The sequence below is a fragment of the Pantherophis guttatus genome, chromosome 6, assembly GCF_059756535.1.
Source record: "Pantherophis guttatus breed Tessera chromosome 6, ASM5975653v1, whole genome shotgun sequence".
Taxonomy (NCBI): domain Eukaryota; kingdom Metazoa; phylum Chordata; class Lepidosauria; order Squamata; family Colubridae; genus Pantherophis; species Pantherophis guttatus.
This window is the reverse complement of record NC_142068.1, coordinates 68,087,778-68,105,454: the sequence shown is the minus strand read 5'-3', so window position 1 is coordinate 68,105,454 and position 17,677 is coordinate 68,087,778. Positions and strand designations below refer to the sequence as shown.

The following is a 17,677-nucleotide window of genomic DNA, read 5'->3' as shown; positions in this document are numbered from 1 at the left end:
TGAATTGCAAGGAAGATGCCCTTTCTAGTGCAATACAAACTAATATATTTCCTTTTTTAGTAATTCAATATTAGAGATGGGACAAAATCCCTCACTCCCGAGTGAAGAAGAAAAAGTAGGCGATGTAGCACATGTGTTCTAGGTTCTAAAGGATGAATCTATGGGACACAGGAAAGGAAGTCAAGTATGGTTTAAAGGATGTAATAGAGACTAAGAGGATTGATTCCAATGACTAGAATATTGCAACAGAGTGATACAATTTGTTTACAGAAAAAAGAGTGAAAAATATTCACTCATCCAGGATAAAATACGCACAGGCATGGACAGAAGTAATACTTCCTTTGGTATCTCTAATGCTAGGGAGAACTTGAGAATTATAGTTTTCAAAACAATCCTTCAAAGAAGTTACTAAGTTGCAGTGATTTAATGGCCTTGGTATCTTGTAAGCACTGTTCTAGGAAATTTCTAAAATGTCCTGTTCAGAACTTTCTCTGTCATAAAATGGTGGGAAGTCCAAGAGAATCAGTTATCCTTGATGTGGTACTAATCTATAAGGAAAAAAAAAAAGGGGGGGGATGCGGTGGTTCAGTGGCTAAGACGCTGAGCTTTTCAATCAGAAAGTCGGCAGTTCAGCGGTTTGAATCTCTAGCGCCGCATAATGGAGTGAGCTTGTTACTTGTCCCAGCTTCTGCCAACCTAGCAGTTCGAAAGCACATAAAAAATGCAAGTAGAAAAATAGGGACAACTTTGGTGGGAAGGTAACAGTGCTCTGTGCGCTTTCAATGTTTAGTCATGCTGGACATATGACCACGGAGACGTCTTTAGACAGCGCTGGCTCCTCCGTTTATAAACAGAGATGAGCACCATCCCTAGAGTCAGAAACGACTAGTACGCATGTGCGGGGAAACCTTTACTATAAGGAAAAATTAGTTGAGAAAGAATATATTGAGTGAAAATGACCGCCCAATGCCAGACCTCTTAACTGAAGGTAAAGTTGAGAATTAAATGAGTATCTGAGATATAAAAATGGATTTTATTAAACCCCTAAGGAATAATATGTAGGAGAATGGCAAGAAAATTGAAAAGGAGTTTCAGATGGGAATTTCTAAAAATGGAATACCAAATTACATTCCCATAAGGAAATAAAATGGAAGATAGATGATGATTTGCAGAGGAAATATCTGAAAACAATAAAGTTTAGGTTCAAATTCAAGTTTATTATTATCACAGCCAACGTTTTATATAAATCTAATATTATAAAATATAAACAAATGAGAAGCAAAGGAAGAGTATCAAAAGTGTTTTAAGTGCAGTCTTTAACATACTAAAGAGAATGAAGTATCAGGAAATGTTAACAGTAGCATATTAATAACATAATGTATTGAGTATTAAGAGGTAAATTAAGAACCTTCTCAAATAAAAGTTTATAAAACATAACATCCCAGAATCTGAGGTAACAGTGAACTCCTATAAAACAAAAATATTTTTTAAAAAAATCAGTGTTTGATAGGGGGAACTTAAGTATATATTAGTTAAAATTTGAAAGGAATTGGTCTCCATTTCCTTTAATCAAGAAATCAAAATGGCAACAGTAAAAGAAAAAAGCGAGGTAGCCCACTGCTGTTTTTTCTAAAAAGAATGTTTTCCCTCAGAAAATGGTGAGAATGAATGCAAAGACAGAATTGACATGAGATTGATAGAAACTTGGTCAGGGAATGTTTACTTCAAATATACTTACATTTTTTGGATGAAATGAATAGCATTGCAGGATTCTGAAGGAATTGATTGCTTGGCTATACTCTTGTGTTTTATTTGTAAGAAATTCTAAAGCACTTGTGTAGTATCTTGTCATTGGTGGATAACAAATGTCTCTATTAAAAAAATAAAGGAAAAAAGAGGGATCTAAGGAACTACTCTACAAATGGATCAGTCTCACACTGAACCTGGTAAAATTCTGGAGCAGAGCATAAAAAAATCAATATGGAAGCACATTGAAAACATTATTACCAGAAATCAGGAAAGGTTTGTTAAAAACGAATATTGCCAGATAACTTTGTTAAAAAACATTGTTAATGTCCCTTCATAGATCAAGGGAATGTTGGAAATATAACTTGACTTCAGCAAAATATGATATTCTCCTTGACATTTTGATTAATAACCCATGAGATAGTTGATGTGATAATTAAGTGGCTACATAGCTGACTCAAAAATTGTATTGAAAGAGCACTCAATAATTATTCCTCATTTACCAGGATGAATTATTGAATAGAGTGTTTCAAGGTTCTGTCCCGAGGCCTTTGTTCTTCAATACTTATATTAAAATGATTTGGACAAATGTGTGAGGGGAATTCTTGTTAAGCTTGCAGAAGATACAAAACTGAGCTGATGTGTCTGCAAAGGAAAATAAAATTTCAAGTTGTATCAATAGAAGTTTATATGGAATATGCTGGGCTGGTCAGATCCTAACTCAAGGATTATATCCAATTCTGGACACCATCAGATAAATTGAAACAGGTTCGGAGAAGAGTAAAAAGGATAATAGGAGAGTAGAGAATAATTCCTATGAATAGAGTTGAAGGAACGAGGTATGCTTAGCCTTGAAAAAGGATACAGGGTAGGTAGATATAATTTAAAGTATTTGAAAGGGTGTCACCCAGAAAATCAAACTCTGTTCTCTAGGGCTCCTGAGTTTGGCCATGAAACAGTGGATTTAAGTTACAGGAAATTTTAACTGGACAACCAATTACACAGAGAAAGTAATGGTCTCCCCTTTGCAAGGACCTTCATATAGAAGGCATAGAGTCGGGGATATTTAATTTGGGTTCCTGCTTTGAGCAGGGGATTGGACCTAATGGCCAGACTTTACAGCTGTATGAATTTCTAACTCCTCATTCTCAGAGATGTGTTACCCCTGATTTGTCTACCCAGCTTCCTAATGATAGGGCTGGTCATGAAAGACATTTTATTGGGTTAAATTCAGAGTTGCTTCATACATGGTGATTTTATATATCTTGATGACACACATAAAGGATCAAGAATTTCTTTAATCTGTTCAGATAGTGAAATAAAAACTAATGCAAAATTTGTATCCAATGCCAATCTAGATAAAAAAAAAGCATAGTGGTAGATCACTTCTTGCCAATCAATACTAGCAAAACAATGCAAGGTGAAAATGTTTCAAAGACTTTATTGCATTTACTGTTTCTTTTGCTAGTTCCAAATGTACTTAAAATATATTTTCTTTGTACTGTATTTTCTTAAATACTTGGAATGATGGAAATTAAGGAGAAAGTTCAAATATATATATAATTTTTTTAAAAATAATCAACTCATCAAATAAAATATATATGGTATGCCAATTCAAAACAATCTTCCTGAAAGGTTATATTTAATATATTGACATACTATGCTTTAGCATATTTAGCTATATTTTAAATGTTAGAAAACCTTAAAATAATTTACTTTCTAAATTTATTAAACATGTATAGCTATATTTAAGGCAAATACTAATATTCTACTTTATATTCGTAAAAGATCTTTATGATCCGAATTGTTGGAAGAAACATCCTTCTGGGTTCTGCTCCAAGTGGGGAAACAGACACTGGAAACATGGAGACTGCTTGGAAAGATGGTTTAATGGTGGACAGGATCACATAGCTTGAGTTCCTGAACAGAAAAGGGCAGATACAGTAAATCCTCGGGTTTTTAATGCTCTCTCTGGCTCTGCATTTCTTGGGGCCCCGAAAGAGTATCCTGATTGGTTGTCAGACTCCCAGGGGGTGGGGGCCTTGCTGGCTGATGGTCACATGTGCTTCCCAGGTCACATGTGGTGAGTTTCTGCTGCTATTGTGTAGAGGGCTAATCCTTGTTGGATCTTTGGCAATTCCTACTATGGCTCTGCCTGAAGGAGGCAGATCTTTGTTATGTAAAATAGACTGGCCCAGGCCTTAATAGCCCATTGACAAAGGGTGTGGGGCAGGAAGGTGGGAGCTGCTTTGTCTGTAAAACATGCTTCTCATATTTCTCATCCAGGGAAATATAATATTCTGCCTTTTTCATATTTCCTAAAATATTTCACTCTTCCAGGAAAGGGGTGGGTGCTTCTGTACTTCCTACAGAATCTAAAGCAGACGATTAGCATTTGCATTAAATGTTACTTCATGGCCAATTCCAAGCCATATATTTAAATTTGTAGGTGTCATTAAATCTAACAGAATTCCTGTAAAAATCATATACCATAAGCATTATTTATATATACCATGAAGAGATTACAGATTTTATAACGCATATTATAACATTTTTAAAAATGCGGTTCCTGAAAGGAATTTGGTAAACATGATTGTAGATTATTGAACTTTCAAATGAGTTCTAATAGTCTTCTTCCTTGACTATTAAGGTAAGACATGGTTTAAAAAATTAGAACACAGAACCAGGATGAAAAAGAAAGTGGAATAGCTGAATGTTGATGTCAGCCCTAATTAATTGGAAAATCTGTTCTTGCAGTGAACTAGAACAGCATTTTCCAACTTTTAAGATGGTGGAGAATTGAAGCTCAGACATCTTAAAATTGCCAAGGTTGGGAAACAATGAGCTAGAATAGGAAGTCGATTTCACCATTTTGTCTGAAACTCCTGACTTTGCTTTGTTTTTTAAGCTACCACATGTACCCCTAAGACTTCCTCTCATAGTTTCCTTCCTTCTAATTCTCCCCAGCTTTATGGATTTGTCTTCCAATGAAGATATTGAAGGCTACACTGATGTTAAGGTGGACTACAAAACTCTGAACTTTCAACATCCTTTTGCACTTCCCAATGTTGATCCCCGACAACTTCTCTCCTTCCTATTTGAATCCCCACCCCCCGCGCTTTGTAACCAGCTTTGAAACAAAAGCGCTCTACCTGCGATGCATTCTGCCATTGTTTCAAGCCCTCCTTCCTCTCCCCAAGACTAAAGACACCGACTCATAAAAGGAGGCCCCGGCCATTTTCTTCCCTCCTTTGCTTTGCAGGTAAAAAAAAAAAAAGGCTGCGGACTATGAAATTTCCCAGCAAGGAAAAAGCTTGTAGATTTGACCTGTCTCCCGATCAGAGGAGACGGGGCTTTGGAAGAGCCCAACAGGGCCTACTTTCTTCGCACGAAAAGACGACGCTGCTCTTCGCAGGAAGAAGGAAGGACCAGTCTATACGGCCGGCGCTCAGGAAAGAGCAGCTTTGAGACAATGGCCACGGGTTGCTGAGCCAAAGGAAAGATGGCGTTGCTCCTTGATGGAGGGGAAAGACAAGGCGAAGGGCGCCTTATTTGCTTCCTCTTGGAGGGTCTTGTCTTTTGTGTGTCGGCCTCCTAGGGGACGTAGAGAGCCTCAGGCCGTTTCCCCGAGAGGGGAAGGCTTGTCAGGGCGAAAGGTACTTTTGTGCTTGTGTTACACCGTGCATTGTGCTCCGGCCATCCCCGGAGTTTGGCGCGCCCGCTCTCCCTCGCGCAAACCAACACCAGCTGGGGGGAGGGGAGAGGGAGGAGGGACTCGGTGGGGAAGGCAATTCGCGCCAACTGCCTTCTTGACTTTCGTAGAAACTCTCCGCGCAGCGGCCGCGCGACACCATTCCCCACCCCTCCAAGCCGCTTTCCCGACGCGGGAAAACAGCAGAAGGCCCCGCCGCGGCCGCCGCTACACCACGGAGGAAAAAAAAAAAGAGAGAAAGGCGAAAGGGCGGCAGGCCGCGGCCCTGCACACTTGTCGGAGCCTCGGTTCCTTCCGTGCCATGCGCGGCGCAGATCCCTCCGCCGCTCTCACCCCACCCCTTCCCTCCATTGCTGAGCTCGGCAATTCCCGCAGTGCCCGGATGGAAAGTGTAATGGCCGCCAATAGTGACTCGTCGGAGTATGGAGACGGGCGAGGTAATCGAGGCGCCCAGCGAGCGGAGCGGTTGGCGGGCGCGGGGGTGGCGGGTGTCCCTGGGCGCCCCCACGGGGAGGGGTCCACCCAACCACCCGCCGCCGCCGCCGCCGGTTGGAGCGAGAGAAGGGGCTCTTCGCAAAGACGGGCGACCCCGGTACCCGCCCTCTCGCTGTGGGCTGAGGCATCAAATAGTCCCCAACGCTCCGCCATCCCCTCCCGCGGCCGCCGTTGGGAAAGTTGGTGGCGCGCCCCCGTTTCTCACCCCGGGAAGCGGGGACGGCTCGGGAAGGGCTTTGGCGGCGCGTGGTGGGAGTTTTAGGAAGGCGGCGGGGCTCTGTGACAGCCATGGCCGCGCGGAAGACCCGGCATCAACAACGGCCGATGAACTTTAGTGTGCGCGAGGGCGGCCACCCCTCAGTTGGAGGGCGAAACCCCTGGACTAGGTTGTCCTCCAGAGAGAGAAAGAGAGAGAGAGATGTGGGCATCCAACTCATGCCTAGGCTCACCTGCCTCTTGGCGTGTGGCATGGAAATGCTTTGAAATGCCCTCCTTTCTTCACATGGGTATCATCCGGACATCTTTGTAGCAACTTGGGGTAGGGTTTTGCTTGGCGTCCTTGTGATCACCCCATTATCCTGAAAGGTGCGCTTTACCTGCTACATCTTTGACCCCCACCTCTACTTTTAAAGTATCTTGAGTGGGAACTAAACACTTCAATTGCAAGACACATTCATACACTTGTTTCACAGTAGTTCAAAAGGAACCTCCCCAGCAGGTGAAGTGGTTGACTATGTACAATATGGCACTTTTAAGGTGCAGGGATGCACCTTAAATTTTTTAAAATTTAAAATGCCCCTTTTCCCAATTCTAAAAGGACCAAGTTGGAACTAACTTGATCACTGTTCTTGCAATTAGCCATTCAGAAATAGAAGCGCTATTCACTGGCAAGTAAAAGCAAACTTTTCTATTAAATACATACACCCATCATTTCTCTCCTCCATCTTTCAGGCTAGTGAAAGGAACAAGATGTAGAGGCAGTCTTACTGATGTCTAATTAGAAGTGTATCCCTTGGTGTAGGATTGTACTTTATTGCAGAATAATGTCGTCTTCTTATTCTCACTCACCTAAGGAACAAAGAAAGAGGTGTGGAGAGAAAAATGAGCAAGGACAAATAGGCATCTGCTTTTGTCCAGTAATCAGCAGTGAGAGAAAGCAAAGAGATGGAGAGGGGGAATGTGCAGGTGACAAAACCACAGGAAAATTGAAAAGACCTCCCAAAAAATCCTTTAAAACTTTGCCACCTGGTGAGTTTTGCATTATGGTGGTGATTATTGTTGACCCTCTGTCAAAAGGAATAATGCTGTTCTTCTGACGAGAAGGAAAATTTAAAAAATCAATGGTGCTGGTATGAAGCTGTTGGATGAATGTTCCTGGATTCCTGATCACTGAGGATTGCTAGGGATGAAAGAAGCAAATAAAAGCTATTTGATGATGAATTTTCACTAGAAGTTTAATTTAGCTAGAAAATTAAATTTGAAATACATTATCCAAGCCTTCGTTAATTGCTTTTTTGTCTTCACCATGTAAACTTACAATGGTAGATGGCTTGAGACTGAATACCAGACTTTTGTTTCAGTGATTTATATGTTCCTGTAAAACCACTGGGTTTGCAGAGTAGTATAAATGTAATAAATAAATAGCATGTGTTTTCTGAATCAAAGGATCTTCAATTTATATTGGAGCTTTTCAGCATTGCCCTTAATTGTTTGTTTAAAAAAAACAAGTCAAAAATATTGAAAAGACACTAATATTGTCTTATTTTGTTTGGATTAGTTTTTTACACAAACTCCATAATTATTTGTTGCTCAGAAATAGTAATGGCTACTAGCGTCATTTCAAAAGCAAGCAGGATGATGTTAATGACTACATCATTACAGGGTAGAATGATGTATAGTAGTGCATCTTGAAAGACATCATTGAATAAATAGACCAATGAAGTGATGCTTATGATTGATTTAATGCTTTTATAGCAAAATAGAGTGATGATTATTTCTGATGGCATTGGGCCATTTTATTAAATAACTGAGGTTCCAGATGTTCAGTCTTGATAATTTATAAGATGTAAGTTTTATAGATTACTTGTATTATACTGTAACTCTGCCATTTCAAGCTAGTGTTATAGGCTTACCCTAATACATAGGCTGTTGTTTAAAATAATAATAAAAACATCCAAAATGGCATTATTATAAGTAAACTCATTATAGGGAAGATGTAGATGGCACAAATAATATTTTGCTATGTTTCAAAGTTGTAAACTGTTTCTCCTTGCTGAATTTTGAATAGTATCAAAATACAGGATATTTCACACTGATAATTCATTGTTGCCATTGTTGTCTTGAGCACTTCTTTTTCACAATGTTACATATAACATTGAAGTCTTGGGTTTTTCTTGCAAAATTAAATATTTTCTTTCTATTAATTAGCATTTAGATTCTACTTTCTAAAAGGATGTCAAGATCATTCTATTTTTGAAAATTGTTTTAAAGGATACTTTAAAAGTTATTCTTGCAGGGTGATCCAGTCTTTGCAGTTAATTCTTTGGTTCAGATAATATTTTTTGTTGTTCATTCTGACACATGTGTTCATTGTGACACACCTTGTTATGTACCTAAATGCACCATTTAAAATATTCTGATTTTAAATAAAATGTTAATTGTACTAAAAGTTTTGACTTTTTAAAGAATCAATATTGTTAGTCATATGCAGACCAAAAAGACTAATTAATGTAACTATTTTATTCAGCACTAAAAAGACTAGTTAGCGTAACTATTTTCAGCATTATTGTATCTGTTTTTTTCACTATAGAGAATGATAACTTTTATCATTGATATCAGAATTTATTCCAATTTATTGAGGAGAGGCACATCTGAAATATCAATGACTGAAATTCTAGCTTTTGGTACTTTTGTGTCTTAAAAATAATGTTTTCTTTATTTTAGGATGTGTTGTACATTGAATGCAACGTCTTTTGAATCTTGATTTCCAAATTCACCTTGAGCAAGCTATTGGAAATGGCATCATAGTTTTTCTTAAAGAGTAAGTTTTATAACTTGGTTACACTTTAAAAGGTTAAAATGGGATTTGAGAAATTTAGCTTAAAACGTTGGATGTCCAACCTTCTGGCTTCAGTGGGCCACATTGAGTAAAGAGGAATTGTCTTTGGCCACATGTAAAACATATAGATTATATATAGAAATCACATCATCATGTTAAAAATTTAAAATCTTGTGGGCCTGCATTACTAACTGTCCAGGGCCACATGTGGCTCGTGGACCACAGATTGACCACCCCTAGCTTTTAAGTGTTATGTTTTAATTTTTTATATATGAATTCTGACTTATAAATCATAACTTGTGTGCCTGCTCATAGTAGGTGACAATACTAGGCAATAAAGCTGTAGCATATGCTACCTTTTCAGTTCATAAATATTTTTATTAATTTACTAGACCTACTGGCATTATTGTTATTTACCACATTAAAAAAGGTGATATTTAATAGCTCCTGCCACAAATTATTTACAGACTAAAACTAAAGAAGATCTGAGGCTCTAAGGGTACATGAGGCTCCTAGAGGCTCCAATAGTTGCTACTAAATTGTGTTTTTGAATGTGATAGAGGAAGTTATTAAAATAACTAAAGATAATATATGTACACTTCTGTTCTAAGATTTCCACAATACAAGTTTTGAGAAAGCAGTTCTTGAATTTGGCAGCATTGATGAAAAGCAACACTAGACATAATGAATGGCAAGAGAGCAAGAGAGGAATAGAATAGGAATAGAATAGTTTATTTGTCCAGGATGTGAGGGGTCTGTAGCTATTTTCTCAGCCCTCCTTCTGACCCACACAATCTACAGGTCTTCTATGGAAGGCAGGCTGTTTGCAGTTGTTTTTTCTGCAGTGCTAACTATCATTTGGAATCTTTACCTGTCCTGTTTAGTTGCTGTACCAAACCAGATAATTATAGAAGTAGAAATGTAAACTCCTCCTTCAGCAGTCTGAACTTCTGAGTTGACTTAGGAAGAAAATTCTTTGTTGTGCTTTTTTAATGATGGTTCTAATGTTAGGTGTCTATTTCAAATCCTGGGAGATTATAGAACCCCAAAACTTGAAGGACTCTACTATTGATACTGTGCTATCAAATTTAGTAAGAGGTGGTGGTATAGGAGGGTTCATCCTAAAATCCACTATCATCTCTAAAGTTTTAAGCATGTTTGGCTCCAGATTGTTCTGGCTGCATAGGGCCAGTTGTTCAACTGCCTGCCTATATGCCGACTCCTGACCATCATGAATGAGACCAATGATAGTTGTATCATCTGAAAACTTTAGTACTTTAACAGAAAGATCCTTAGAGATGAAGTCATTGGTATAGAGAGAAGAGTAATGGAGATAGCACACAGCCCTGAGAAATGTCTGTAATTGTCTTATTATTGACCATTAAATAATGGTTTTAAGAAGCAAAAAATTTGGTAAAGGTAGTGAAGTCAGTGAATGAAAGTTAGAGGATGGAAGCCAGAACAGTAGGGGAACAAAATACGGATTACTTTTCTGTATCTTCGAACAATGTAACAAACCATATCGTGTATTTGTTACATTACATTATGAAATAAAGTGACATTGTGATTATCTGGTTAATCAGTTATTTGATTTTAGGTTTTTTTTAAAAAAATTAAAATTAAGTTAAAGGGAAAAGGTCAGGACATTAGATGAAAAAGATATTGTCAGACTCGAACTAGTTTGGAAAGTATGAGAGTAGTGATTGGACAATGACTTTTTGATGTAATTTATTAAAAGAAGATATACAATGAAAATAGCTGATAAGCATGAAGAACAGTAATCTAAAAAAGAATCAATGAATGACTCAGCGAGTGTAGGATGATGACCAAGTAGATCATCAGTAAAATTATTTTTGGTGTCCTGAAATATAGCAATAAAGAATGAAGCCAGAGAATTTGGAACATATTAATAACACAAGTCTGGCATTTTTTTAAAAAAAAGAAACAAGTTTTATAGCCATATCCTTTTGGCACCTGTATTGTACTGTACTTCCAGTACTATATGCTGTTTAAAATGGGACTCTGGGCATCTGCTTTCCTTTTGAAGTTTTACAAATTAACTTGATATTTTTATTTCAGATATGCCAAGTTAAGAAAATTGTGGAACTCTGGTGATAATTCAGCTCAGAGTCTTTTAAAAGAAGATTGCAATAATAGTACATTACAAAAAATGCCATCTGAGCAAGAACAATTTTTTTGCATTCAGAAGACCAACTTGTTACAAGATGATGAGTCAGATAGACTGTGTGTTTCTACATCTGATATTACTGTTGAAAAGTCTACATTTGAACCTACAATTTCAGATATTGTTGCCTATGGCCTAAAAAAGGTGAAAATAGAATTGCCCAGGGTAAACATACCAAATGAAATAATTTTTAAACATGAAATCGACAAATATATGAAATTATTTCACTGTAAAGAAAAAGCATCTTTCATTCAAATGGATGTGAATGGGAACAGTGTAAATTATTCTGAGATTTATATTCCACATAACAAATCAGGATTACATTATGAGGAAGGCTTGAAAACAGCAAAAATACTGAATTTCAGTTGTACAAAATGCCAAAACAACATCAGATATAGCCCAAATGATCTACAGAAGCATTTTCAGTTGTTGCACCAGGGAGAATTGCCATCGTACCCCTGTGAAATGTGTAATTTTTCAGCTAATGACTTTCAGTCATTCAACCAACATCGCCGAACGCATCGTAGCACCTTAGTAAAATGTGAAATCTGTAATGATGATCACCGATATACTCTATTGGACTTAACAAAACATTTCACATCTCAACATTGTGTAAATGGTAATTTTCACTGTGAAAGATGTAGATTTTCAACTCAAGATGTAGGCACCTTTGTTCAACATATACATAGGCATAATGAAATGCAGTATAATTGTGAGAAATGCCATCATGTAAGCTTTTCAGAAGAAGAGTTTCAAAAGCATGTTGTTTCACACACTGGCATGTTTCCTTTCAGTTGTCAGTATTGCAACTACATGGCATCACGGAAAAACTATCTTTTAAAACATATTATTACCTTACACAAAGACCATCTCTATGCAAAAGATAAAATGAATACAGATGATAAAGAAAAAAGGGTGAAGAATTCAGCAGGACTAAAACTTATCTTGAAAAGGTACAAAACTGGTGCATCAAGGAAAGCGTTGTGGAGACGTAAAAAAATTACCACTGATGGCTGTAGAACTGAAGAAGAGGATGGACATGTTTTCAAAGTCTTGAAAGAGAGTCTGCCTAAATCTGAAGAAGTAGGTCAGTCTGTAAAAGAACTACATGACATTCTTTTAAATGAAAAGCTTGTTTATAGTGGAACAAAATCATCTCCCGCAGTTCAGTACAACAGAGCAGAAGGTGGACTAGGTTCCACAAGAGGATTGATGAAAAAAGCAGTTCATGGTCCTACAGTGTTGGTGGTTAAAAATAATAAAATATCTGTTCCTGCAAACTACAGTGCTAAATTTTTGGGATTCAAAACGGTGGATGGAAAACAACATATAGTAATAAAATTGCTACCTACAGAAAAACAGAATTTGCCAGGAGGAAATAAATTTGATGCGATTAAAGATGGTGCAGTTGAATGCCAAGAAGAGACAGCTGAGAACTGTAATTTACCTTTAGTTGCTAGATCTCATGAAATTAATAATCAGATGCCTAGGAATAATTCTGTTCACTTGTCAACATCTTCATCATCTAACCAGTTTCCAGGAAAAATAAAGCAAGAAGTTAAGAATACATTATGCTGCAGTGCATCACAGAACATTGCACCATCTATTGTAATGGTAGGAAAGTGTGCAACCCGTTTGCCGGTGAAATCTGAAGCATCTTCATTTCCTTGTGATTTGATGGTCAAGACTAGAAGTCCAGTTTCATGGAAAAATTGTATACCTCAAGACCATTCCCAGGTTTTATCCCCTTCTGGTTCACGCATGCTTCATTATGATCCCATGAAAAAACCTTTTCCTCCAGAATTCAGAGTAGCAAATGGTGAAGTAAACAACAATAATAAACACCATAATCTCTATTGTTCATCGCCAGATTTTTCCAGTCAGGCACCATTGCCTTTCCATAATTATTCTAAAATAGGCATTTTGGAAAAATCAAAAGAATTTACTTCCAACAAAATGTATCCTCTGCAAAGCAAGTCTACGAATGAATCTATGCCTTGTTTTTCACAATCGGTAACAGAATTAAATTTAGACAAAAAACCACTGCTGCCTCTTTATGGTTTTGTAAATGGTAACAATGCTCAAGTATTTTCAGCCAGCCCACCCACTCACAGTATTGACAAACAGTGTTGGTTAGAAAACTATGATGGACAATTGTATTTGAATTCTAAGGTAAATCAAGTGTTGGAACATGTATCTGAAAAATCCAAGCAAGAAAATGATTCTAATTCTGTACGTTCATCTCTTATGCCCAAAATAACATCAGTTTTTTCCCTTCAAAGTAAGCAGGCATCCACCTATTTGTCACCTGAAATAAACCAGTCATTACAAGATGTCTTAAAAAGACCAACCATCGCTCAGTCAAATAACTATGTTAAAACTAATTATGACAGATCTTTTTCAAACAAATATACAAATTGTAGGACATTTACACGTAATGATTCATCATCTTGTTGCAATTTAACTGGTTCCCCTGATAAATTTAAGAGAGAACTAAATACGAACAACACGGCAACAAATGAAAGTGTATACCTGAATGGAGGACAAATCCCTTTGCCTCTTAAAACAGAAGCAATAAATTCAGTGCCAGGGAAAACCAGTGTTGGTGCGCTGCTTAAGACTCAGACAGATTCAATCATAACACAACAATTGGCGAAAGACAAGGTGCGCTATAATATCCACGGCCCTAGTAAAATTTGTCCATTTTTTCCTGAACGGAAAAAAACAGTACTACAGTCAACTCCATCAAGATTTTTTGTACCTTTGCAGCTTGCTCACAAGCAAGGATTACAAGTTATTTCAGGAAGGCCTTCTCCAAAAGTGAGTTCATCAGATGCTCAGGCAACCAGAACTGCATCTTTGCTTTTAAATAAAGGACCTGGAATGATTTTGACATTTGGTAGGGGGTCCCTTGGAACAGTTACAAATGCCACTGAAAATAATTCTCAGGTTTTAGAGAAAATTGCATCTATGAAGGCAGTCTCCTCAGACAAGGACCTACAAACAAATGATTCTAGAAGTATAAGAAATTCTAGTATTAATACTTGTAGTGATGCTTCGTCCATTGCCATTCCACAAAATGATCACATTACAAATCCAGAGAGCAGACTTTCTTCCATGAAAATACTTGCTGGATTTCAAGGCAGTAAGGCAGCTTGTGCAAAGTCAGTAAAACAGCCAGAGGTTGGACAGGAACAACCTGTGTATGCACTTTTGCCCAATGGCAGACAAGCAGTTTTTCTTAAGTGTATGTCATCGAACAAATCTCTTGTACAAAACCATAATATTTTTCAAAGTCCTACTTATAGTCAAAGTTCCGAACCAAAGAAACATGGAGCAATGCAACAAAAACTTTTTTTGAAAATTAAGACTTTTCCTGCTGCAGACAAATGCCAACCAGTTAGCAACATTTTCTCACCTTTGCAATTGAAAAATATGAAGTGTTGCAATAGTCCTGCACTAAATCAGAAAAATACAGCTCAACCTTCTAGCAATGCCTTATCCTTATCAGGTAGATTGATGCCAGCAAATGCTTGTTCAGCAAGTGAGAAATCAAAAGATTCTTGCTCCTCTGTAGAACTAGTACATTCCTCTAGAGTTGGAAAGACGTGGTCACAAAAGATCCCATCTGATTTAACTCAAAAAGAAACTACTAACAAAGGAAGCGGGTTTGAAAATCAAAGAGCAACCCAGAATATGTCAACACAAATGTCAAAGGTTAAGCGTCATTCAAAGCAAAATGATGCTAAAGCTTCTAATGCTACAGTTTCACAGAAGAATAAGAACTTGAAACGGAAAGCTAACGATGACTTTCAGGGACCTCCTAGAAAGAAAACATTGCATCGAAAGTGCAAAGAAAAAAATCAAGTAGACGTGAATGAATTTGAATCCTTGTTTCAAACCCCTTATAGACCAAGAGCATCAAAAGATACTATAAGGATTTTAAATTTACTTCCTTTTCATTCTAAGCAACTTGTCAAATGCCCTCGGAGAAATCAGCCTGTCGTTGTACTAAACCACCCTGATGCCGATGTTCCTGAAGTTGTAAATGTTATGAAAACTATTGCAAAGTTTAAAGGACATGTTCTAAAGGTCGCTTTATCGAAGAGAACAATAGATGCTCTTTTGGAGCCAGCATATAGCAACAGTTTGTACTTAATTACTAATGAACTGACTCAAAGAAAACACAAAATGCTAAAACCTGTAAGTCCTGTAAAAGAAAGATTTGTTTTAAAATTAACACTGAAGAAGACTAGCAAAAATAATTATCAGATTGTGAAAACTACCTCTGATAATACGCTGAAAACTAAATTTAGCTGCTGGTTTTGTGGGAGGATATTTGACAATCAGGACAATTGGGTAGGGCATGGACAGCGCCATCTAATGGAAGCCACTAGAGACTGGAATTCATTAGAATAACTTATTAAAGAATACAAAATCATGTTCCTCTGACTGCAAATTATTTTGGTTGATAGCATCCAGGAACACATTCAGATTATGTTTTTTAAATCAAGTTTCATGTTAGCACCTAAAATGGATCTGTATAAATTTTAATTAAGTAGTTGCTATTGCAGTTTAATTTGTGTTTGTTACTACTATCATGGCATATATTTGTAATTGGAGAATGAAATTCAGGGCTTTTCTGTCTTGTATATATTTAAACATGAAAGCGTGTACATATTTTTATACTTTGGTTATTTGCTACAAAATCTTGCACAGGAATTGTATTTTCCAGCTCTGTGCATGCACTACTAAAAGGGTTTTCAGCTATCCACAGCTATTGCCGTATTTTTCCTTGATCTTTTGAAGATTTTTTTTTCCAGGGATTGATCACTGTTGTTAGCAAGTGCCTAAAAGATGTGAAGCAGTTTACTTTCTGTCAACTGTATAACCATAGGTCTATATAGGACCAGGTTTCCTAACAGTTTCTTTTAAAACAAAGCCATATGTGAATGCTTTAAGCTATATTGCTATGCACATGACACTTGTACTATTTCTGTGCAGTTTGTCTACTTTCTTAGTGAAGTATTTTTTCATACAAATCAATAAACTTATTACTGTGTTTATGCCTGATGAAGATAACTGTTGAAAAAAATGTATTCCCTGTTTGTATAACAGTACTGCTGAATTCCAAGTGAACAAATTTGTCATCCCTACAATATTGGTATTAAATTTTATTAAGAATCTGATTTCATAATTTAGCAACCAAATACATGTAAAAGACAGTCTTATAATTGTGATCATGGTCATGCTAGAAAGCAGAATGTGATTTTCTCTGTTGTTATATTTTGGAAAGAGTTCCTTTTAACAGAACACCTTCAGTTAGGATATGAAACATTGATGTTTCGCAAACTTCTGTTAAAGAGTATTTGAATTTCATTGAAAAATCTCTTGCTTGGACCATAGTTTATTATTTAGACAAAATATTTGTCTCAGGTTGATTGAAGATTTTGTCAGGCAGTTTTTTCCCCTTTGTACTGAAAGTATACATAGATGATTTCATAAATCATCTTAGGTTTCTCTTGACCCTTTACCTCTACATAATCTACTGGCTTTTGGAAGGCCTACAGATGGCAAACATTTTTGTGGGGTGGGGGATGCCATTGCATAATTCTGGTCTGTTTAGGTACTTTTACCTAGAAACATAATCTTTCTCTCACTAAGGAATAACAAAAAATATCTGCTGTAGTGCAGACCTGCCAAATTAAAAGTTTTCAACTTTGTATTATATACACACAGTTTTCAAGTGAGAAGAATACACTGAACAATAATGTAGATGGTTCCTTCTTTCTCATGTAAAATGATGGATAAGGGAATAGATATTTCTTAAAATTTTCTACTAACTTGAGATTTAAGTCAGGTCCAAACAGGTGCTGGGTACTGTTAACCTGTATGTTGATAGAAATAATATATTAACCCCTCTTAAGAAAGTGAATAATTTGATATTAAAGTGATGTGTTTTGAAATGAATTACAATTCAGGATTACCTCTTAAAATTTTCCCTGCACATATTTCTTGTTAATAAATTTGTTATATAGATATATTACTCTATAATTGTATTGAATAATTTAAACATTAAATAAAGCACAGGTGTTTATTAATGTCAAGGAATTAACTTGCTGGTAAAAAGTCTTGGTTGTTTTGTTACTTGAGCTGACTTTCCTGGTACTAAACAACTTAAATACTATTTTAAATAGGAGCAATTGTATCAAGATAATTAAACACCTGCATATCTAGACATTTCACTTATATTCTCTATTTATAAAAAGAAAACATTAAGACAGAAGGTTCAACCATGTATTTAGATCAAGTTTCAACTTGTTTGCAAAATTAAATTTTCAGACTGCTGCCAAGCATGTAAACATGCACATATGTATGCTTCTAACATGGCTTAAGTACTTATGCGGGGCCTAGCCTTTGCTACAGTACTGCATGTCATACTGCTTGAGTATGTAAGATCAGAGTAATTTTGCCCCTCATT

At 36.8% G+C, this 17,677-nt stretch overlaps 1 protein-coding gene across 2 annotated transcripts; it reads left to right on the top strand.

Annotated features, from left to right (window-relative positions):
* Nucleotides 1-5,494: 5,494 nt before the first annotated feature.
* On the top strand, nt 5,495-16,262 carry ZNF518A (zinc finger protein 518A). Of its 2 annotated transcripts, XM_034430463.3 has the most exons (4): nt 5,596-5,895; nt 7,027-7,201; nt 8,897-8,993; nt 11,091-16,262. In XM_034430463.3, exons 3-4 carry the CDS (start codon nt 8,914-8,916, stop codon nt 15,613-15,615), a joined length of 4,605 nt encoding a protein of 1,534 aa, XP_034286354.2. In that variant the 5' UTR covers nt 5,596-5,895; nt 7,027-7,201; nt 8,897-8,913; the 3' UTR covers nt 15,616-16,262. The 2 variants fall into 2 exon arrangements, with proteins under 2 accessions (XP_034286353.2, XP_034286354.2); XM_034430462.3 differs by lacking the exon at nt 7,027-7,201 and having other exon boundaries at nt 5,495-5,895.
* Nucleotides 16,263-17,677: the final 1,415 nt, after the last annotated feature.

Bases quoted from the DNA above. Each gene is read 5' to 3' on its own strand.
- ZNF518A (XM_034430462.3), top strand. From the start codon at position 8,914: ATGCAACGTCTTTTGAATCTTGATTTCCAAATTCACCTTGAGCAAGCT. The intron at 8,994-11,090 runs GTAAGTTTTATA...TTTTTATTTCAG, and splicing joins ATCATAGTTTTTCTTAAAGA to ATATGCCAAGTTAAGAAAAT.